The sequence below is a fragment of the Epinephelus fuscoguttatus genome, linkage group LG15 (genome assembly GCF_011397635.1).
Source record: "Epinephelus fuscoguttatus linkage group LG15, E.fuscoguttatus.final_Chr_v1".
In the NCBI taxonomy this organism is placed as follows: domain Eukaryota; kingdom Metazoa; phylum Chordata; class Actinopteri; order Perciformes; family Serranidae; genus Epinephelus; species Epinephelus fuscoguttatus.
The window spans coordinates 2,722,943-2,747,947 of record NC_064766.1 but is presented as its reverse complement, the minus strand read 5'-3'; the positions used below and the strand labels follow the sequence as shown (position 1 = coordinate 2,747,947).

General features: G+C 41.9%; 1 protein-coding gene across 3 annotated transcripts in view; it reads right to left on the bottom strand.

The window, feature by feature from the left end:
- Positions 1–25,005, bottom strand: part of lg15h5orf22 (linkage group 15 C5orf22 homolog) — a 50,073-nt gene that overhangs the window by 19,826 nt on the left and 5,242 nt on the right. For all 3 annotated transcript variants that reach the window (XM_049599432.1, XM_049599433.1, XM_049599434.1), the window contains exons 2-4: positions 24,179–24,324; positions 23,118–23,267; positions 2,641–2,774 (exon numbers count right to left, since the gene is read on the bottom strand). In XM_049599432.1, the coding sequence (XP_049455389.1) occupies positions 2,641–2,774; positions 23,118–23,267; positions 24,179–24,324 (430 nt within the window). The remainder of the gene's footprint in view (positions 1–2,640; positions 2,775–23,117; positions 23,268–24,178; positions 24,325–25,005) is intronic.

Genomic DNA, 25,005 nt, shown 5'->3' with positions numbered 1-25,005 from the left:
TTTCTTATCACCAAGATCAACCTTAAAGAGTGCCTTCAAAGCAAAGTATAACTCAAATGAGCAGCTCTGGCCCTAATGTTGTTTTGACACTGAGAGAGGAGTCACTTGAGTTCTGGCATTAGTAAAAACTATCAACAGCAGCTGTGTTCAGGCACCACCAAGTAACTCTTAAAACTCTAAAGGAGTTGCTGAAAAAGTCTGCTTTATCTCATTGGAAATTGAATATCTTTGAGTGTAGCACTGCTGGTCTGACAATTGAAGATGTCAGTTGTGGTTTGTGAAATTATAATAAGCATTTTTCAGTAGTTTATAGACTAAACCCAGCCAGTGAACAGCCTTAAGCTGGCAGCAGGAAAGTGCATGCGTTGCCATGCACTTGGGTACATGCATTCTCGTGTGTGTGTGCGAGATACAGTCCCCTTTAAAAGAACATTTCTCTGACATAGCTCAATAAACTGAGGCACAAAACCATTTCTAGTTGGATGTTAAAGTAATCCAATTGCCAATGTGGCTAAATCTACTATACTGGCTGTGTCTCAAATCACTCACTACTGACTGCATAGTCCACTGTATAGTGGCTTTGCCATTTTGTAGTGCTGTCTGAATGGATGATAGGAATTATTATCCCCTATATAGTGGACTCGAGGTATCCCACATGGCAATGTAAAATGTAGTGTACAATAGGTGGTCACTAACCAAGCAATACATCCCATCATGCATTGCGCAGAAGGCTCAGATGGACTATATGGGACGGACAAAAAGACAAACGAGAGGAGAGAGAGCAGCTCGATTACAAACTGTTGTACATCGTCAGACTCTGATGACATTATAAATAAACTGGCAATTAATATTTATCTAGCGCCTAACAATGTACAAAGAAGGGCTAACGCTAGCTAACATTAATGAGCTAGGTCACTACTAGCTGTAATTTGTGCTGTAATGGCACATAACATTACACATTATATCTACAGGTAGCCTATTACGTGACTAACTGGTAAAACAAACTTCAACATATTGAATGTAAAACCAAAAATTACTTAAACTAGTTCATACCCATTGAGTGCACAGTTGCCCACGTAGAGTTTCACATGGTGTGTGTTTGGGATACAGGTCATAGGAAATTGCAGATTAAATAGTCAAGTGAACCCATTAAGAAGAGCAATGTATTCTGACAGAGTTTTTGTGAATTTGATAGTATGATTGCTTTATTGAAAGTACAGTAGATCAGTGAGTAGAAAAACGTGGGACAGACAGAATGACTGACTGACAGAATGACACACTGACAGTTTCCGTGATTATGTACAGCATACCATGCCATGACTTAGTCATACCAAAACTCAAAACAAAAAAAAAAAAACAACATTCGGCCACAGGGGGAGCCACAGCGATCAGTCGCATTTGAGCCATTTTTAAGCATTTTTCTGTTGTTGTAGCGCCTCCCAGTTGCCAATTAGAGTTAAATTTCTCCAGTCACCTTGAGGCATCCTGTTCTACATATCTACCAAATTTGGTAAAAATCGATATGGCTGTTAGGCCTAGATAGGAAATGAACTCTCTAGCGCCCCCATTTTGTTTGATGGGGTCAATAATGGAGGGGTCCCCTCAGATTATGTGTGGTCATATGCCTACAAAGTTGCCTGGTCATCGGTGAAACTCTTGAGATGTTATACACCTTTATGTGAGGAGCCACACCCTCCGCAATATTCATTGCCTCATAGAAGCTCAGTTTTAGTAAGTTTTCCAACTTTTGCCAAGAGGGAACTTTAGATATTGGTCCCTAGATTATGTTCACAGAGTTTCATGAAGATCAACCAAACTTCCTAGGAAGAGATCGATTTTAAGTGTTTTTCAAAAAAATCAAAATGGCGGAAAATCTATATAACCAGAAGTTATGGGTTCTTGAGGCAAATTTGTTCCTCATGAGGAGAGGCATCTCTGTGCAAAGTTTCATGTCTCTACGACATACAGGGCATAAGATATGCCCCTTCAAAGTTTGCAATTTCAATCGGTTGCTATCGCGCCCCCTTTGGCCAATTGATGCAATATTGCTTCATTCGCATCCTCCCATTACCCTCTACCACTGTGCCAAATTTCACATGGACTGACCAAGTCAGTGAGGAGAAAAACGTGGAACAGACACACAGACACACCCACAGACAGAGTTTTCGTCATTACAGTAAGATTAGTGGGAGAGGTTGCAATGGTGCTGCCCTCTCGCCTCTTGTCTGTCTGCCAGTGTAATGTTATTAATAGGGTACAGTTTAATGTGAGCAGAGCAGCATCACAACACAAAGGGCCACAAAGTACTTTGTAACATTATTTATTAATTTGGGAATAATCCACTCAGTAAAATATAATGTATTTATCTCAAATATGGATGTGGGTGTTTGTTGGATATGGTTCACCAGTCGACGTTGACATGGCATGTTTTAATTGTTGGACGGCAATGACGTAATTAACGGCGCAGAGAATTGATCTGAGTAGTGTGCGAAAGTGTTTTTTCATGTTACAGGTGAGCTTACTATGTAGTGCTCTACTGAGAACTCCCTACATAGTGAGTAGGGAGGAGTGAATGAGTGATTGATTTTGGACACAGCCCCTGTCTACTACCCACCCACCCTCAGTGACTAAAGTACACACCTGGAAGTGAGCCGTGAGTTGGTTTCACAGGATTGACTTTGACCACATTCAGCCTGAGAGGCTTAGAGTTCTCCAGCTGCTTCTCTGAAACATACAGGCCATCGCTGAGAAAGTAGTTGTCCGTACTGGTCACCCTGCAGAAACACAGAGAAACAAAGGAAAGAGAAGACACAGAGAGGAAGTGAATTTCATGACCAACCAAAGAGAAGGAAGGAAAAATCAGCTCTGCACTGAAAGGTCCTGTGCCCCCATACAGGTGTTTTTATTAACTCTGGCTGATTAGACCTCCAGTCAGGCTGCAGCTGGGTGGAGCTGTCCTGGAGTTACATGACCTAACAGGTGCAACCCATAGAGTGTATAAAATAATAGATGTAGCAACCATGACGTCACCCACTGGTTTGTGAACTCCCGTTTTGAAGCCTTCAGTTCGACATTTTGGCCATCACCATCTTGGATTTTTGGAGCCAGAAGTGACCATATTTGGATGAGTGTGTGAAAGTAACTCTAATGCTAGCTGCTAGCTTGGTTGGAACAGTGAATTTACAGCTATGGTAGGTGAAACTGTGACATGCTAAATGCTAAAGCTATTTTCACTAGCTAAAAACAGGCTTAAAACAATTAAAAACAAAATATACTGATGGAAAAAACATAATGTCTTTTAGGTCAATCAAATACTAAACAAGACTTTTTATAGACGATTACATTTACAATTAACCTTCATGAAAACACACTGAAATAGTGACAGCTACGCCTATACTGCTTGCTGTGGTAGCAAATTGTCAACGGATGGCACCCATCTGTCACTCAACTCACTCACTCAAAGGGATTGAGCGTTTGGTTGTATGTGTGTTTAAGTGAGTGTGGGCATTGGTGAGTGTGTGTATCCGTCTGTCATCAGCTAATCTCACAAAGTACTCGACCTATCAGTCTCATATTTTGTGTGTACAATTATGACTGATAGCTCAAGGACGTCTGGTGATTGTGGTGATTCACAATTGTTTTATAGTTTTATTCCGTCATTGACTGCTGACTCCTCACTCCTTTAAACTGGCTGGTAGGGGCTGCAAGTTTTCTGGAAATTGGCTGGGCTAAAAAACAGCGAGCCTTCGGCCCAGGCCACACTGCCTGTGTAAACAGTGCATATGTGTCAGGGAACATTCTGTTTTTTATTTGAGCACCCATTTTAAAAGGTTAGAGCAGTCACACTGCCTGCGTGAACAGCACGTGTCACAGAACATTTTGTTTTTTTATTTTGGCGCCCATGTTAACAGATTAGAGCAGCCACACTGCCTTTGTGAACAGCACCTGTGTGTGACGGAACATTTTGTTTTTTTATTTCAGTGCCTGTGTTAACAGGTTAGAGCAGCCACAGTGCCTTTGTGAACAGCACCTGTGTGTGGCGGAACATTTTGTTTTTTATTTCAGTGCCTGTGTTAACAGGTTAGAGCAGCCACATTGCCTGTGTGAGCAGTGCTGCTAAGGCACAGCTTGGCTGCTGCTCATATAGAAATTCATAGGTGCATTGTTTTTTTTCCGTGTGACACATGCAGTTCTCGGCAAAAATAGACAGTGAAAACTGTCTTTTGATAATCATACATTATACATTAATCATGACATTACACTACCTTTCACTACAGTTTCAATGTCTATATCTGTCACATACACGAAGAAATAAATACCTCTGTTTTGCTCTACCTTTCCTGTTTCAAAATAAAAGCCCTCCGACAGCACTCGTATGAGAAATCCAAAATTTTGTGATCGCTCTGATTGGTCGAAATCTTGTCATTCTGCCTACGCGTCTATGCTCACCGGGCATCAACTTGAGAGTGACAACTTGCATAGACCAATAGCCTTAAACCGGCGAAATGTGAGATCGAGCAATATGTGTACCTTTAGAGCATCAAATCGTACCAGCCTACTTTGATGTGCGTGCCTGGTAGTCTGTAGTTTCTGCAGTAAATTTGGGCATTTATAATGTGTGGTTATAGACCCCTTCACAGCCGACGTCATCATATAGTTGCGCGCGCACTTTGGCAATGGAACAAGTGGTGTTGTTCCCCAGCCGTTCTGACCGACACAGACGAGGTAGCAAGCATTTAAAAGTGGATAAAAACTGCTTCCAGCATCAAAAATGTCTGGTTGTTGAGTATACGGTAGTCAGAATCGATATTCCACCGGCGGACTTAAGTTTTACAGGATTCCGACAGGATCACGACCATTTCAGAGCAACCGGCGGCATCTGTGGCTGCAAGCGATTCAACGTGTTGACTGGAATGAGGACATAATCAAAAATGCTCGTGTCTGCAGCACCCATTTTATATCAGGTAAGGTTATCTATCTACTCTTTGATTTTACTGGAAAGCCTGGTTTACATTAGTAACTGTCAAACCCGTAAGTTAAAACAAATATCGCGAAAATTTGAAAGGAATTGGCAATTAACCAAACTGGAAGAATCTCGTTTAATCTGGACAGACAGTCTCAAAACTTATAAGAGGGGCCTCCGCAATGCCAGAGCAAACTATTACTCAGCATTAATAGAAGACAATAAGAACAACCCCAGGTTTCTTTTCAGCACTGTAGCCAGGCTGACTGAGAGTCAAAGCTCTATTGAGCCTTGTATTCCCTTAGCAGTAATGATTTTATGAGCTTTTTTAATGACAAAATTCTAACTATTACAGGCAAAATTCATGACCTCTTGCCCTCAGATAGTACCTATCTAACCTCAAACACAGCTGTAAAATCTAATATATATTTAGATTGCTTCTCTCCAATTTCTCTTCAAGAATTGACCGCATTGATTTCTTCATCCAAATCATCAACGTGTCTCTTAGACCCCATCCCAACTAGGCTACTTAAGGAGGTCTTTCCTTTAGTTAACACTCATATATTAGATATGATCAATATATCCTTATTAACAGGCTATGTACCACAGTCTTTTAAGATAGCTGTAATTAAACCTCTACTAAAAAAAGCCCACCCTGGATCCAGAGGTGTTAGCCAATTATAGACCAATATCTAATCTTCCCTTTATGTCAAAGATCCTTGAGAAAGTAGTCGCAGACCAGCTGTGTGATTTTCTCCAGGATAATAATTTATTTGAGGAATTTCAGTCAGGATTTAGAGTGCATCATAGCACTGAGACAGCTCTAGTTAAAATTACAAATGACCTTCCGATTGCTTCAGACAAAGGACTCGTCTCTGTACTTGTTTTATTAGATCTTAGTGCGGCGTTTGACACAATTGACCATCAAATTCTACTGCAGAGACTGGATCACTTAATTGGCTTAAAAGGTTCAGCACTAAGCTGGTTTAAATCTTATTTATCTGATCGTTTTCAATTTGTTGACGTTCGCAATGAACCATCCTTACGTACTAAAGTTTGTTTTGGAGTTCCGCAAGGTTCTGTGCTCCTGTTTACTCTATATATGCTGTTTACTCTATATATGCTTCCTTTAGGTAACATCATTAGAAATCACTCTATAAATTTCCATTGTTATGCGGATGATACTCAGTTGTATTTATCAATGAAGCCAGAAGAAAGCAATCAATTAACTAAACTCCATAATTGCCTTAAAGACATAAAAACTTGGATGAGCACCAATTTCCTGATGTTAAATTCAGACAAAACTGAAGTTATTGTTCTTGGCCCCAAACAACTCAGAGACTCTTTATCTGATGACATAGTTTCTCTAGATGGCATTGCTCTGGCCCCTGCCACTACCGTAAGAAACCTCGGAGTAATATTTGATCAAGATCTGTCTTTTAATTCTCATTTAAAACAAACCTCACGGACTGCATTTTTTCATCTGCGTAATATTGCGAAAATTAGGCCTATCATGACCCGAAAAGATGCAGAAAAATTGGTCCACGCTTTTGTTACCTCAAGGCTGGATTACTGTATCTCTCTATTATCAGGTAGCTCTAGTAAGTCCTTAAAAACTCTCCAGCTAATTCAGAATGCAGCAGCACGTGTACTAACAGGAACTAAGAAACGCGATCATATCTCTCCTGTTTTAGCTTCTCTGCACTGGCTCCCTGTAAAATCCAGAATTGAATTTAAAATCCTACTGTTAACTTATAAAGCTCTAAATGGTCAAGCTCCGTCATATCTTAGAGAGCTCATAGTGCCATATTATCCCACCAGAACACTGCGCTCTGAGAACGCAGGGTTACTCGTGGTCCCTAAAGTCTCCAAAAGTAGATCAGGAGCCAGAGCCTTTAGCTATCAGGCTCCTCTCCTGTGGAATCATCTTCCTGTTACGGTCCGGGAGCAGATACCGTCTCCACATTTAAGACTAGACTTAAGACTTTCCTCTTTGATAAAGCTTATAGTTAGGGCTGGCTCAGGCTTGCCCTGTACCAGCCCCTAGTTAGGCTGACTTAGGCCTAGTCTGCCGGAGGACCCCCCTATAATACACCGGGCCCCTTCTCTCCTTCTCTCTCTCTCTCTCTCTCTCTCTCTCTCGTATTCTATTACTGCATCTTGCTAACTCGGCCATTCTGGATGTCACTAACTCGGCTTCTTCTCCGGAGCCTTTGTGCTCCACTGTCTCTCAGATTAACTCATATCACAGCGGTGCCTGGACAGCGTGACGTGTGTGGTTGTGCTTCTGCCGTGGTCCTGCCAGATGCCTCCTGCTGCTGCTGCCATCATTAGTCATTAGTCATACTTCTTCTGTTATTATACACATATGATTATTGTCACACATGTATACTGCCAGGTATTAATACATACTTTCAACATATTGTACCGCAGTAACCAGAACTATAACTATAATATTATTACTTTCATTAATGTTGTTGTAAGCTACTGTCATTACCTGCATCTCTCTCTCTCTCTCTCTCTGTGTGTCATATGGATTACTGTTAATTTATTATGCTGATCTGTTCTGTACGACATCTATTGCACGTCTGTCCGTCCTGGAAGAGGGATCCCTCCTCAGTTGCTCCTGAGGTTTCTACCTTTTTTTTTCCCCGTTAAAGGGGTTTTTTTGGGGAGTTTTTCCTTGTCCGCTGTGAGGGTCTTAAGGACAGAGGGATGTCGTATGCTGTAAAGCCCTGTGAGGCAAATTGTGATTTGTGATATTGGGCTTTATAAATAAAATTGATTGATTGATTGAATTGAAACAAACGTGTGTGTGTGTGTATGTGTGTTTTATTTGCAGGTGAGGCGTCATTGGACTCTAGTAGTCCTGATTTTGTGCCTTCTGTGTTTGTGTACACAAAACAAAGCCAGAACCCTGAGGCATAAGCTTTGGTGCCTACAGCTGCTGTTTTGTAATATGGATCAGTCTAACTGTAAATTTCTGCTGTTTTTACTGTAGGTACCATAGGAAAAGGAGGAGAGATAACAGACCTAACACTGCAGCAAATCAACCTGCTCATTCTGAAACTCCAGAACAAGAATGCAGCATGGATCATTGTCATGGTATGAATATATTTCACCTTACAATTAACTGATTGATTGTCAGGGTTCCCACCGTCATGAAATTCCAGGAGAAGTTATTAAATTAGAACAGTTTTCCAGGCCTTGAATTGGTTTTGGAATTAACAATGTTTATGAAAAGTTTTTAATATACAGTTTTTGGGTATTGTTTCTCCCACGCTTCACCTCCTCCTCCTCTCTTATTCTTCCCCTCTTACTCCTCCTCTTTTCCTGTTCTCATACTCTCCTTGTAATCATACTACAATATAGGCCTACTTATTTTAATGTACTTAAATAAAGTTATGGGAATGGGGTAAAGTATAATGGAAACATAATGGAAAAGTTTTGAAAATTCATTGGTAAAAATGTGTGAGAACCCTGGATTGTGAACTTGTCTGCATTGGTTGCAGCACATGCTAATTTTTCACTTTTCTCTATTAAAGCTGAGGAGGATATCCCAGTTCCAAGGAAAGAGTACGATGATCTGAACCTGAGACACAGTCAACTTCAGGAGGACTATGTCAACCTGCGACAGGAGTTTGACACACTACGAGCTGAAAATGTAAAGCTGAAAGAGGAGCTGCAAAAATCTACACCACTGTTAAGTGCAACATAGGACAATTGATTTTTCTCACAGGACTGACCTCCGTGATCTTTGAGTGGCTGCTTACAAAAATAACGGGCAGCGTAGAAAGAATTAGCCAAAAAGTAGAGGACCGCCTATTGGTTATATTGATGAAATTAAGGTTGCGCCTAAGTAATACTGACTTGGCATATAGATTTAAGGTATCAAAAACCAGCATATCAAATATTTTGCGGAGCTGGGTCTCTGCTAGGCTGTGCTCCTCAAGCCACTCATTCAATGGCCAAGTAAGGGGGCAATACTTAAAAATATGCCAAAAATATTCAAGCGCAACTTTAAAAGATGCTGGTGCATAACAGATTGCACTGAAATTTTCATAGCTAGACCCAGTAATCTGACTGCCTTCATTTCATTTCTGTCTCCTGGGTGGGGTGGACGGGTTTCAGAGAAGCAGATCACTAAAGAGTCAGGTTTCTTCAAACTTTTGGAGCCTAAGGATGAGGTTTTAGCAGACAGAGGGTTTCTCATCAGAGATGAGGTTGTGGCTTATGGTGCAACCCTTCGTATCCCTCATTTCACAAAAGGAAAAAAGCAGCTTTCTGCACAGGAAGTGGACACATCTAGACAACTTTCTCGTGTGAGGATCCATGTGGAACGAGTTATTGGTCGGTGGAAGAACTTTAAGATTTTGCAAACAGTTATTCCAGTGTCGCAGGTTGACATACTAGATGATGTTGTGACTGTATGTGGTGCCCTCACAAACCTCTGTAAGAGTGTTGTTCCCAAATGAGTTACACATAACCATGTATGAGTTATAAAGTGATTTACATCTGTAAAACATGTATTTACTGTACTAAAACTTAATGAATTATAATAAACCTCCCAACATTGGCTGCCACTGATGTGTCTAATGGTCCTTTTCCCCCCAGGTCATCTCAGACTATAACAATTACAGTATCACTTTTATTTGTAATGATGTTATTAACAGAGTTTAATTCCCAAATAACCATTTGAGAAATGTATGCAAACAACATAGGTGCCATTAAAGTGCATACATGGAAAGTAAGAATATGTACAATATATTAGAATCAAACTGGTTCTGTATGTTGTAAACAGTAGTGCAAATAAACAAATCTGTCAAATATTCCTTGATAATTTTAGGTTGCAAATTATCTCTTTGGATACATATATAGCATTACAGAATAAAACTTTAAATGTCTTGTTGCACTGAAGTGCATCTACACACAGTAGTCAATAACAACAACATAAAATGTAAAGAAAAGGCTGCTGATGAATTCATTGTTTCAGACTTTAATAAATGTAGGTCTGGGTGATATGGACCACATTCAGATTGATATTTTTGACCAAAATACCTCAATATGGAGGACTATTGGTGCTTTCACAAAATATTTACACAATGAGATGTTTGATCTATAATAATCAGTACTGTGGATATAATGACTAAGGTGTTAAAGGCAACAATAAGAAGAAGAAGAAGAAGAAGAAGAAGAAGAAGAAGAATGATAATAATAGAACAGAGCAGTCTGGTAGGTCTGGTAGGTGACATCATTTAACTGTTATGCAACTTTTACAACCAGGAAAAGACAATCCATATCCAACATCTAAGACCATATCTGGTCTCATATCACAATACCAATATATTGCCCAGTTCTAAATGAAGGCATTCAGGCCTCAACTCTCAGACATTTCCTACATGACCATGTTGCTGGCTTCCTTTTGATCTGTGCACAGCTGTAGTCAGAGCGGTTGTTGCATTTGACACAGATTATCATTTTGCCAAAATCTGGCCTTTCACAGTATTTGCAGGCTCTCTGTGACACCAAGACAAGGTCACGTCTTCTTGTCAGTAGTTCAGGCAACACACTTGAGATAAAGAAGTCTTGTGCTTTTGGCAAAGCCTCCTGCAGAAACTCTTCATTTCTTAGGATATGTTGCACAATGAACTCCTCCTTCGTCCACAACACAAAGTCACAGTAGCTAACATCACACACAAACATGTGAAGTTGAGCTTGATAGTAGTATGGGTGTGAATGTTTCAATGAGAATGACTTGTCCAGACAAAACTGCTTGTCTTCTATACATCCTTGAAGGCTATCGCGGTATTTGTAGGGACACTTTATCTCTACCACCCCTTTGCCACAGCAGGTACATCTTGCTATCCCGTCTGGCAATGATCCAAGGTGTGGCTCAGAAGGTTGCACTACTAAGCCACGTGAGCTGATGCTGAAATCTGGATGGCTTTGGGAAATAAATGCAGTTTAGGCTTGTCTTGCCGTTTCCTCCATGTTTTTACCCCAGAGCACAGATGGGACATTTTTGATTTGTTGTACTGCATTATATCATTTAGGTATGTTTTGCTGATCTTGTCAGTTGTGCTCGCATTGTGAAATTTGGTACTTGTGATCCGACCAGCCCTATAGGTGTGCCACTCCTTTGACGTTGACTGTTGTGACTGCTGTGACACAAATTCCAGTTTCTCACATTGATGAGGTTGTAGTGTAGTTTTTAGTCTGTGAAATGTATCTTCACATTTCACCTGCATTTCCTGTGGTGAGAGTTCCCTGAGTGTTGCATCAAATAAAGCAGTCAAGGGCCTCTAGTGTCGCAGACCGGGTGAGGCAGAGGCACGGTGCACTGCGCTTCGCCAACTGGGTGAGGCCAGGCGGATTTTGCAAGTTTGGCACACCGTGCACGCTGGCGCAGCTACTCCTTTTTCCCACCTCCGTCCCTCCTACCTGCGCAAGTCGGAAAGAGGGAGGAGAGAAGGCATGGAGTGGGTTTTACACACATCACACCAATCAAATGAGCCCCTCTTCTCGCCCTTAAATGCGCCCCGCAAAGACGTAAGGAGAGTTTACTCAATTTGCCACGGCAGAAGAGAGCAACAGCATCAGACAGCCAAACTTCTCCCAGGAGGAAACTGATGTTTTGGTCCAGGAGGTCTGCTCGCAGTGTCCGAATATACGAACTGCGAGCAGACCTCCACGGGCTGATGATGCAAAGGTAGCCTGGGAAGAGGTCACCACATTTGTAAATCAATGTTGCGTTTCTCTCGTGCGTGCGCTCTCTCTTTCTCTCTCGCAGTCTCACTGTGTTTCTTTTCTTTTGACTTTTCTAAGATGACAGATGCTGAATATATACTCCCTATCTGATGCTGTGGCTGTTTGTGGTTGGCTGAGAGGGGTGTGAACTCATTAGTTTGCAGCTGTGTTAATCAAATCAGGTTGGGTTTCCATTACGCGTGCCAAACGTGCCAAACGGTGCCAGTCCCCTTTGATCTGACGTCAGATGTGATGGGACAGTCGATATAAAGATACACGTATGTGCTGATTGCAGATAGTTGCATTGAATAGTGTTTTTTGGGTATTTATTGCATTATTAATGTGCCTGATATTCTGGAAACCTGCCTGTGAGGTTTTGCTGACGTGTGCACTGTCCGCCGGTCAGCCAAACTTCGGCTTACAATGGCTGCGCTCCGCCTGCGATGACAGTAGACCTGGTTTCAGCTGGCGAGCTTTTAGCACACCTTCGGCGAAGCCCTGGATCTGTCGACACCTCCCCCTGCTGCGCTGCCACACCCATCTCAGCACACCTCGGTCTGCCAAGCTACCAAACCGAGCATGCCTCCGGTTGTGCTGCTCAAAACTAGCTCTGCGCAGGGTTCGCCACCCTGCGCCTTGCTGGGAAACTATTTATTTTTATTTTTATTTAACCTTTATTTAACCAGGCAAGTCATTAAGAACAAATTCTTATTTACAATAGCGGCCTGGCAAAAGGCAAAAGCCTCTTGAGGAGAAGGGGCCAGGGATTAGAGGGGTATCAAAAGATAAAAAACTAGAGATCAAGGGCTCAGGTAAGTCTGGATGCTCCTCTGAATCAGTGTCAGATGATGCAGTGTCAGTGTCACTGTTCTCCAGGCTTGTCAACACTGCAGCACCTAGGTCCACAGCCTGCACTTCCCAGATCATCATCTGTCAACACTGATGATAGAGCAACAAAAAGACACAATTATTGTGCTGCATAATATTCACATTTTAAGAATACTGACTGAATTCTTCTTAAACCAGTTATGCAGAGCTTTAAACACGCAGGTGTACAATAGATAACAAACAATCTAATTTCTAGAATCAGTAATCTGAAGACAAATGCACAGACATATTCAAACTAACATAACAAATGATACTGACATTATTCAAACTGTGTCTGTAGGCCTTTAGGATTTTCATCTTTGCATCACCAAGTAACACCTTTCTCAGGCTACATTATGGTGTCAAAACACTGAGGAGAAATCTTGAGAATTAATTAAATGCACTACGGCAAAAGGAAACTTATCTAGGCTCTGTCAACTATTACATGCCTCTGGGTGTGATACTATTCTTCCTAGCAGATGCTGAAGCTGCTGGAAGCTGCCTGCCTAGCCTCTTTGGTTTGTGGAAGCTGATTTCCCTCAGTGGAGCTGGTCTGACTTCTTTCCTGCTGATGTCTTTCCACATGCACACTCCAGAAGTAAGCGCTGCTTTCTCTGTCCTTCCCATCCTAACATAGAGCTCAACTTTGAATAATATTGCAGCTGCATGGCTGCAGCATGACCCAAGCCTGAAATTTCACAAAAACATAATAAACATACTGGCTGATCCATAATGTTATGACCGGGGCTTGAAAGTAACATTTGCTCTCAGCCAAATTTTGGCTCTGGCTATTAAGTAGGTAAACATCTGACTTACTAGACATGTGAGCAAGTATCCGACCTAAGCTTAATCAGGTTTTGAATGTATCTGAATGATATTGGCTGCTGACATTTTGAACCCTGTTGCCACAGTGTGTAGTTCATGAAAATGTTAGTTTCAAACCCTGGTTATGAGAAAGTTACAGGGGCAAGGCATACGACTTTTGATATGGAAAGGAGAGAAACAGCCTAAGTTAAACCTCAAAGGACAGTAACACAGAAGCATAATTCATGTTTGCATAACAACTATATCATAGAGCTCTGAACTATGTTAGCTACAAGCCCACAACACCAAATAATAGGCTACTTACCCTGCCATACAGGTGCAATTTGCTGTGAGGACGTAGTTTTCTCGTTGGTTGATTATAACCAATTGTTGTTATTTCTGTCTCAGGACAGACCTCGTGGCGTCTGACAGACCTCCGTCATTCTGGCTCATAGAAATATACCCTTTTAACTAATTTCTATAGTTTTTTAAAATAATTTAAGCTCAAGCCCTGCTTTTTTAATTAGTATTCCATTCAATTGGGCTGTTGTTCTTAATCATTGGACGGACCGGCCACAAGTTTTTTTTTTGTATAATTCTGCATGACTGTGCTGGCGTGACAGCTCCACAGCTACCAGACGCCTAGACATCTCACCGGGCCCAGTTTCTGGGCTCTTGCCTGTAAATTTGAAACTCCTGGGTGATCAAAAGCTGATTTCTCTGAATTACTTCATCCCGACACCGTGGACTCCATTTGGAGTCCTCGTGCGTAAGTCTCTTTTATTTGCCTTGCCCCTGAAGCACCACCAGTTAACAAGCCACACACTTCTGTTAGACTACTCCTTTGCTGCGGCAGTTGTTTTTGTCTCCCCAGCTGCCTCCATGGCCACATCCATGTCACCTGTAGAAAACCCACTGCTCACCAAAGCCAACAAAAGGATCGCTTACCTGCTTGAAGAAAGCAGAGCTCAAAACCAGTGAATCCTTGCAGTGACAGTTTATAGATCTGGCTCTCAACCAGCCATGGAAGATCTCCACGCTCTCCGCAGCCTTCCAAGACACAGTCCCCTGGGAACCCTCTACCTGTCCACACCCGTCCGGCTACTCAACGCCAAAAGCTGGAGCTAAACCAAAGGTCCCAGTGGTCCTCTGCTTGACTCCAAACCAGCCAGTAGCCCAGCCACTCTGGACAGATGTGGTTCAGGGTGCTAAAAGGTATCCATCTGCTCCCAGATTCTGTCTGGAGCTCTCAGATTGCTATGGGCTCCTGTCCACTGAAGCTGCTGCAGCTGTCACCACCAGACCCGTCCACTTCGCAGACAGGGTCTGTTGCGAATGCCTACACAGCACCAGCTGCCACCGAAGCTGTCACTTCTCCAACTGACGCTGGTGTGGATCGGACGGATGCTCTTCCCGCCGCTGCTGTCTCTCCTCCACCTGACGCTGGTGTGGATCGAGCGGCTACACCTCCCGCCGCTGCCGTCTCTCCTCCACCTGACGCTGGTGTGGATCCACCTGGCCAGTCCACAGAGCCTCAGCTGCAACATCTTCAGCTTCCTGGAAATGAGTGCACTCCTCCCTCGCCATCCACTTGTCATGGGGCACAGCGGCGAGCTCCTCATCCCCTCTTCTTGCCCACCACTCTCATCATGGGAGAATTCAATCATCAAACACATCCATTATTTCAATGCAATCACCCGCTGCTTTCCTGGATGCACAGTTCCTGTCATTTTAAAAAAACTCCCTGAGCTTCTGCGCTCCCTTCCCTCCACGGACTCCAAAATCATAGTGCACGTTGGAACAAATGACACCACTTGCAGGCCATCTGAGCTGATAAAAGCTGACTTTAAACACCTCCTCAGTTTCCTGCACAGCACCGGCAAATCTGTGTTCATTTCAGGACCTATTCCAACGCTGACACACAGTTCGGAGCGATTCAGCGGGGTCTTTTATATCCACACCTGGTTGCTCTCCACTTGCAAAGAACTCAATTTAGGGTTTATAGACAACTTCAATTTGTTTTGGAGCCACTCAGCCTTCGTCACATCTGATGGTATTCACTAGGGATGTAACGATACCAGAAACTCATGATATGATATTATCACGATAAAGAGACCACGATACGATATATATCACAATATTTATACAAGAGGAAAAAAAGAGCAAATTTATTGTTAAAAATAGCTATTTTATTCAACAATAGTGCATGTACACTGTACAGCATGTTATTTTTAACTTCGAAGCGTATCATAAACAAATCAACACACAGTTGAACATGTGCTTTCATTTCCCCCCTACTACTAGTGTAGGACTATTACTAGAAAGTCATCTGAATGACATCAAATTATTAGGATAGAGTAGTCTTAATATTCATCAAATATACTGAACTTAGAACAATCAGACCCTGCAACAACAACAAAATTAACAAATTAGAATTAATGTAAACTAACTAAATAACACACAATCCCTCACTCACAGATACAGAGAGAGAGAGAGAGAGAGAGAGAGAGAGAGGTGGGTAGAGATGTGTGTAAAAGAAAACCAAAATAAATAAAGCCCAGCCATTTCTCTGGAAGTCATAGGAAAACTCAAAAACACACATTCACTCAGTTTGTTCACGCCAGGTTGACAATCTTGACATCAACACTTTCTCAGAACAGGGGATGAGGAGAGGAAAGCTCTGGTCCGGCGCTTTCATGTGATATGCGTGGCATTTCTGTGCGAGCCTGCCTTCGCGAGTAATCCATCCAAGAGTAATGTGTGTGCAAAGCTGTATGAAAGCTTTGTTATACATTATTTTAGTGTAACTTTATCAATTTTTTTTCGCTGTGGAAACATTGGACTACCGACAAGTGCTTGGTCTTGTCGGAAAGCCACGATTCTGCTGTTTCACGTGATATGTGTGGCTTCTTGCTTTGACAGTCGCAGAGAAAATCCACGGAGAAAAACTATCAATCTCTTTACTTTTATTCGCTGTTTCCTCCGGTCACGCACATGTCAGAGTCGGAGAGGCTGAGCTGCACAAGTCTGCTCTCACCTGCGCACACAGTTGCATGCAAAGGATTATGGGGAATGTAGTCACACAGTCATATTACCGGCTCTGTAGGAGAACGCAGCTATATAACTACCGTGGCATTCCCACGACGGTAACGAGAATTTATTTTATCACGACACCGCGAAATTCAATATATCGTTACATGCCTAGTATTCACCCAAACTGCCTTGGTACCACTATGCTAAAAACTAACTTCAAAATCAGTGTCCAGGACTCGCCATATGCCTGACTGTCAACATTCACCCACTACACACTCTCTTCCTCTCTGCATGCCGCGGCAGCCCCGAGTACTGTTTCTCCCTCTAGCTCCTCCCTGCGGTCTGGAGTGCAAACTACCTCCTCCCCAGTCATGTGCAAACCTACATTGCCCACACCCTCTATTGTTGGTTTCCCAATTCAAACTATTGTGTCTGAAAGGTTTCCTCATTTGTGTGGCAGTTTTAAAGCTGTGAATTAACAGAACCTCCATCAAATCACTATTTCACTCCAGCTCAATAACATTAAGATAATGCCCCCTGCTGTTGTGAATCTTCCTACCCCACCAACAGTCTCACAGATTACTACTGTGATCACTGCCAGGAAACGTATTTCATACTCATCTAGCTTATTCACTCTTAATCCTTTTAACCTATTACCAGTGTCCGCACAACCTACCATATCTCTGCCACCATACACAGTCCATACCCCAATCCTACTTAATAATCCACAAACCTTCAAGCAAAAAATAAGGTTTAGGATTAATTCACCTGAATATAAGAAGCTTTCTACATCATGATAAATTAGAACATATTAAAATTCTCCTGTCACAGACTGATCCTGATATCTTAGTTGTGTCTTAATCTTGGCTAAAAGAATCTGTCAGTGACCCCCTCAGTAGCTCTGGATCACTTCAATATTTTCAGATGTGATAGGGTTGGCAAGGGAGGCAGTGTGGCAATATATGTCAAATCCAACTTTGAGGTTTCAGTCCTAAAATCTGTCACCATCCCAAAATGTTTCAAACTGCTAATTTTAAAGGTTGCTTTGGGGAAGAATAATACTTTGTGTGTTGTTGGTGTATATAGACCTCCTTCAGCTGATTCAAGCTCTATTGATTGTCTGGCCGAGATACTTTCACTATACTTAGATTTTGAAATGATTGTAATGGGTGACCTTAATCTCAATTGATTAAGTGGTGCCTCAAATTATCTCAAGGAGGTTAGTGGGAATCTCAGCCTATGTCAGCTTGTCACTGAGCTTACCAGGCCAAATCCTAACAATTATTCATGGTCTACCCGTATTGATCTGATTTTTTCAAATTTTCAAGTGACAGAATCTCTGCTTGTGGGGTCTTTGCCCAAGGTATAAGTGATCACTGCCCCACAGCATGTGTCTGCAATTGCCAAAAACAAAGTCACACACTGTTAACAGGAGGAATTTCAAAAACTTTGATAGCCAAGCTTTCCTCAGTGACCTGGCTTCCATTAATATTCATTCCATAATTCAAGCCACTGATGTCCAGGTTGCTACAGACACCTTTGTGAAAACATTTAACTCTTTAGTGGATAAACATGCTCCCCTTAGAAAAATTCAAATTAAGAACAGAGTAACACCTTGGTTTTCACAGGAACTGTCTAGCATGTTCAGAGACAGAAATTTAGCTTGGTCTCGTGCCAGGCACTCTGGTAACCCTCACCATTGGCTCACTTTCAGACAAATTCGAAATCGCTGTAGTGCAGCCGTAAGGAAAGCTTACACCGAGTATTATGACTATTTTATCTCCAGTTCTTTCTCCAACCCAGCTAAATTTTGGAGTGCAGTAAATCTACTTAAACCTAAAGCTTCCACTGCTCTGCTGACACACATATGTGTAAATAATCGTGACGTTTCAGGTGAGGCCAATATCTGTCATGCATTCAACAGACATGGCCTTCTGTTTGATCAGAAATTCAAGTCTACAGTAACGCCATCAGTTGTCAGCCCTGATTGCTTGTTTTCTGTTTGTTTTTCTTTTAACCATGTCTCCCAGCAAGAGGTACTTCATCAGTTACTATCAATCAACCCTAGGTGCTCTACTGGTGAGGATAACTTAGAACCTTTTTTCATCAGGTTGGCAGCCCCATTTATTGCTGAGCCACTTACATATATATTTAATCTTTCCACTTCCTCTGGTAAATTTTCCCTTGTCTGGAAATCTGCCCAGGTGACTCCCCTGTATAAGGGAGGTGACAGGGATAACCTGGATAATTATCGGCCCATTTCTAAGTTACATTGCCTCGCTAAGGTTCTGGAGACGTTGATAAACAATCAACTCAAGGGATTCTTTCTACCTATTCAGTACTTAGTCCCCATCAATCAGGATTTAGAGCCAATTATAGTACAATTTCAGCCACCACTCTGGTTACCAATGGCATAATCATAGCATTTGACAAAAAAAAACAAACATTGTGCTGCTTTGTTTGTTGACTTGTCAAAAGCATTCGACAAAGTCGATCACCAAATTCTGCTGAATAGAGTACACAACATAGGTTTACATGCTAGTACCTGTGATTGGCTTGCTGATTATTTATCTTCTAGGCGCCAGTGTGTAAAGTCTGGTAACTTTAATTCTGAATTCTTATCTGTAACCAAAGGTGTGCCGCAGGGCTCTGTCTTGGGTCCTGTCCTTTTTACCATTTACATCAATGATATTCTTTCTTCTCTGAATGACTGTCATGCCCATTTGTATGCAGACGACACAATTCTGCATTGTATTGCTGACTCTGTACAGTTGGCCACCGAGAAACTACAGCTCTCCTTTAATGTTCTCCAGGAGGCTCTTAGTAGCCTGAAATTGGTCTTAAATGTAAAAAAGACCAAATTTATGCTATTCTCTCGATCTCGAAACCTGGATTGCAACAACACACTTTTATCAACCACAGATGGCTCACTCATAGAATGAGTCCCTGAATATAAGTATCTTGGCCTCTGGCTTGATGAAAAATTAACTTTTAAGTTTCATATTAATGTTCTTGCCTCCACCCTGCGACAGAAGATTGGCTTCCTGTACCGAAACAAATCTTACTTCCCATTAATCAGCAGGACGAGAATTGTTGAGTCAGTCAGTTTATCAGTTTTGGACTACGGTGATATTATTTACAGACATGCAGCAACTACAACCCTCAAACCTCTGGATTCCATTTATCACTCTGCTCTTAGATTTATTACCAGGGATAGATATGACACCCATCATTGTATTAGGGCTGTCAAATTTCTCAAAAATGACGTTCGAATATTCCTTCTAAAAATAACTCATAGGTTCGAACCATTCGAATATTTTTTTTTCCACATTATGTCCACAAGAGGACAAACTAATACAAGGAAACATACTTGTATATGTATTAATGCAAGGGAACGTAACTACTTGTAGGTATTTTTATTTCAACATAAACGTCTTTGAAAACATTTACATACCTACACATTAAAACACATAAAACAATTATCTATAACATTACGTTATAAACGACCACGGACCTTTCGCTCGACCCCCCTCTCTGACCCATGGCCACACTGCCCACAGAAGCGCTGTGAATAGCCTCGAAGCACCGGACTGTGACCGGCTTGCGCCCTGCAGCGATCGTTTTAGCGTCTGGTCTATTTTCTGTGTGAGCCGCGAGCAAATGTGTCAAGCCGGGTGACGGAGACAACAGCTGGGAGCAGAACCGCTTGTCGACCAGGCTGGAGAAATGCGCGTCTGATGCCAACGCCCACTCGCAAAGAGGACAGCTGCGGTGGTGGTTTTTTTTTCTCTCCACAATTGAATATCAATTTTCACATTCGAAGGTCCTTTTTTTTTTTCAAATTCGAATTTAAATTCGAATTTAGAATATTCGTTGACAGCCCTACATTGTATACTATATAAAAAAGTTGGTGGGTCCTCTCTTTCTGACAGATGCATGAAGCACTGGTATATGTTTATTTTCAAGGCCCTTACTGGTAAGCAGCCTCCATACATTTCACCCCTACTAGAATGGCACTCTGGATCTTACTCAACTCGATCCAGTGGTTTGATGTTTCTTAAGGTCCCTTTTGTACATTCAGAGCTCGGCAAATCAGCTTTTTCTTTTGACGCTCCAAACTCTTGAAATATTCTCTAACATGCTTTGGGGCTGGAGAATATACCCTCTCTTGCTGATTTTAAATGTATGGTGTCTGACTTTTGTAAATCGCCTTGTGATTGTTTTTCACTGTAATTGTATTAATGCTTTGTTGCTGTTGTAAACTCGTCGTCCCTGTAAATGAGGGAAACCTCAGTGACCAACGAGTTAAAATAAAGGTTTAAATAACCCAAGCCTCATACATCGTTGTCTTGTGACTTGTCTTTGACTAGGGAGAATTTCTGTTTTCAGCACACAAAACTTTGAGTCTATGTCATGGTATTTGACGTTCTGTACATGACCACAGACAACATACTCATCCAGTGACTTATAGGCTCGTAATTTCTCTGTGGTGTACACGCTCGATTTCTCAATTAAATACGTATATACAGTACAGGCCAAAGGTTTGGACACACCTTCTCATTCAATGTGTTTTCTTTATTTTCATGACTATTTACATTGTAGATTCTCACTGAAGGCATCAAAACTATGAATGAACACATGTGGAGTTATGTACTTAACAAAAAAAGGTGAAATAACTGAAAACATGTTTTATATTCTAGTTTCTTCAAAATAGCCACCCTTTGCTCTGATTACTGCTTTGCACACTCTTGGCATTCTCTCCATGAGCTTCAAGAGGTAGTCACCTGAAATGGTTTTCCAACAGTCTTGAAGGAGTTCCCAGAGGTGTTTAGCACTTGTTGGCCCCTTTGCCTTCACTCTGCGGTCCAGCTCACCCCAAACCATCTCGATTGGGTTCAGGTCCGGTGACTGTGGAGGCCAGGTCATCTGCCGCAGCACTCCACCACTCTCCTTCTTGGTCAAATAGCCCTTACACAGCCTGGAGGTGTGTTTGGGGTCATTGTCCTGTTGAAAAATAAATGATCGCCCCAAACGCAAACCGGATGGGATGGCATGTCGCTGCAGGATGCTGTGGTAGCCATGCTGGTTCAGTGTGCCTTCAATTTTGAATAAATCCCCAACAGTGTCACCAGCAAAACACCCCACACCATCACACCTCCTCCTCCATGCTTCACAGTGGGAACCAGGCATGTGGAATCCATCCGTTCACCTTTTCTGCGTCTCACAAAGACACGGCGGTTGGAACCAAAGATCTCAAATTTGGACTCATCAGACCAAAGCACAGATTTCCACTGGTCTAATGTCCATTCCTTGTGTTTCTTGGCCCAAACTAATCTGTTCTGCTTGTTGCCTCTCCTTAGCAGTGGTTTCCTAGCAGCTATTTGACCATGAAGGCCTGATTCGCGCAGTCTCCTCTTAACAGTTGTTCTAGAGATGGGTCTGCTGCTAGAACTCTGTGTGGCATTCATCTGGTCTCTGATCTGAGCTGCTGTTAACTTGCGATTTCTGAGGCTGGTGACTCGGATGAACTTATCCTCAGAGGTGACTCTTGGTCTTCCTTTCCTGGGTCGGTCCTCATGTGTGCCAGTTTCAGCGCTTGATGGTTTTTATGACTCCACTTGGGGACACATTTAAAGTTTTTGGTAATTTTCCGGACTGACTGACCTTCATTTCTTAAAGTAATGATGGCCACTGCTTTTCTTTAGTTAGCTGATTGGTTCTTGCCATAATATGAATTTTAACAGTTGTCCAATAGGGCTGTCGGCTGTGTATTAACCTGACTTCTGCACAACACAACTGATGGTCCCAACCCCATTGATAAAGCAAGAAATTCCACTAATTAACCCTGATAAGGCACACCTGTGAAGTGGAAACCATTTCAAGTGACTACCTCTTGAAGCTCATGGAGAGAATGCCAAGAGTGTGCAAAGCAGTAATCAGAGCAAAGGGTGGCTATTTTGAAGAAACTAGAATATAAAACATGTTTTCAGTTATTTCACCTTTTTTTGTTAAGTACATAACTCCACATGTGTTCATTCATAGTTTTGATGCCTTCAGTGAGAATCTACAATGTAAATAGTCATGAAAATAAAGAAAACTCATTGAATGAAAAGGTGTGTCCAAACTTTTGGCCTGTACTGTATATCTGGCCACTGTATATTCGGCTACTTAACGTCTTCAACCAACTCATCAATAGCACACGGATCTGGAAGTCAGACACCATTTGTCAAAGTCAACTTGTTAAGGTAACATTCCCGATCTTTTGTTGATAATCCCCTTGCATAGCTTGACAAGCTGTTGATCTCTGCCATACTTCCATTGCCAAAATGCGCACGCATACGTACTACATCATCATTGTGTACAAACTGTGATCGGGTCTATACAGGTAGTGAGTTGCTTCAAGAGCCAGCCTCAAGTGGCCATTCAAGGAGCTGCAGTTTTTGGCACTTCCATGTTGGCCTCATTTTGTTAGCCCTGGAGGTTGCAACTTAGTGCAAACTAATAGGAAAGTGGGGGAGCCGTCAATCAAGCCCAGCTTTTACACGCTGGTTCAATCAGTTCAGTAAAGTCTAATTAGGCAACAAACTGAAAACACCTGTGTGCATAGACTATGAATGTGTGAGGTTTTAAGTCAAGATATACACTTAATAAAGCAACAGAGGATTTCATAAAGAAGTACGACTCTCTTTAGTCTATGTCCTACCTGATGGTGGTGGTGGAAGAGTCTCGTCCTACAGCCATCCTGTGCTCCCCCTCTCTGATCTGCTGGGCCCAGTATGGATGCAGCCATGCCACACATGACACATGGCCAGCATATACCATGGGCATTATCCAGTTTTCTATACTCAGCTCACTGAAAACAAAAACATACAGTGATTGGGGAAGTCCAATACAATGTAACAGCCTGACTTTCGAATTCCATGACTATTCCAGGTTTTCCATGACTAGGGGAACCCTGCTTATATTTCACTAACTGTATTACAAAAATAAGTCATATTATACATATATGTCACATGGAGAGTTTCTGTTATCTCTCCTTCTCTATCAGAGTTAGTCAGGACACTCGTGATCAATAACATGGATTTAAATTGCTGTTCTGTGTGGCGTAAAGACGACTCAACTTGATTGGTTGTTTGTTCTCCAGGTTGGATGATTTTTTGTTGTACTTTCAGGTGCATTAAATGGTGTTGTACAAACAAAAGCCTGTCTGAACTAAACAGACTGACAGGTCTCCTGGAGATTCATGTCTGCAGACTTTTTGTTGTGCTTCCAGCATTAAAAAAAAACATCTGGGAAACTTAACAGCAATATGTCTATCTAGAGGCTGTGTCTGAATAATTCAAAGAACATGCTGTTAACAGCTTTAGTGACAATCTTCTGTAGGGGGTAGTTTGGATTTTGGGCATCCAACTCTTTAAAGCCTTTTAATGGGCCAGCCATGGTGGGGCTTTTATTGTGAAGAAGCCTCAGCTGTGACCTCGGTCAACCATGTTAGCTGTATGATGTGTAACCATATAACCGTATAGATTTAGGCAGTTTTTGCAACATGTCACAGAGGTAAATGAAACCACGGTCATGTCAATAGCAGTGATCACAGATAACCTAAATTCAATTGAGTAAAGCCTAGTTAACATCTATCAGCTGTAATCCTCAGTTCGGACAGACACAAGCCACAGCTTCATGATGGGACTGTCCTAGCCCTCTGAAGCAGACTGAAGGGAAAGCTTGGACTGTAACATACTGTATGTTTGACACAAAACGTACCTGAAGAGTTTGTCTTTATCAAAGACAGTGTCAGCAGACATGTTGACAGGGATGAGCAGATCAGGATGGGAGTCTAAATGAACCATCTTTATGTTCTTTAGTGGGAGGTGTCTTGATGCAATGGCACGATATATGTGACGCACCACCTGGAGAAGATACAGTAAAATAAGCAATTTTAAGATCTTTGATTCAGTCTTATGTAATGAGAAAACTGGTTTAATGTGTGAGCTCTTTTGGATACCAGTCTTTGGAAGCACCGAATCTTTCAAAGAAATTCTCCTTTACACTTTAAGTCCAGTTCAGACCAAAGATAAGATGAGTTGAAACATGGAAATACTAGCAATGCACTGTTCTGAAGCGGTTCAAAAATCTGCTGGTTCACACCAACTAGATGAAACAGTGTATCATCTCTATGCAACAACACTGCACTTCGGTTCTGATTTCCATCTTTTCAAGCTTATTTTGTGGCTAAATTAAATTTGTAGCTCCTTAAAATATGAATTAGGATAGTGACAGTGAGATACTGGCTACAGTTGCATTTGTAAAGGTGATGAAACAGCGAAAAACAGAAACAAAACAAGCATCAGATGGACTGTATTCATAATAAATATGCCCAAATAATTTCAATACGGAAACAGAGAGCTCGGTGGAGACAGAGCACCAGCAGTCAAAACACTGACTGGAGTCATTTTAACTTGACCAGCGGACTTTACTACAAGCCAGTTGACTGCTTAAACAGGTGACCAGCCTTGTATTCTAAAACCTGCCGCTGGCGATTTGATCTGCTGAGTTGCACGTGACACCATCAGCCGTCTTGAGTCAAGCTC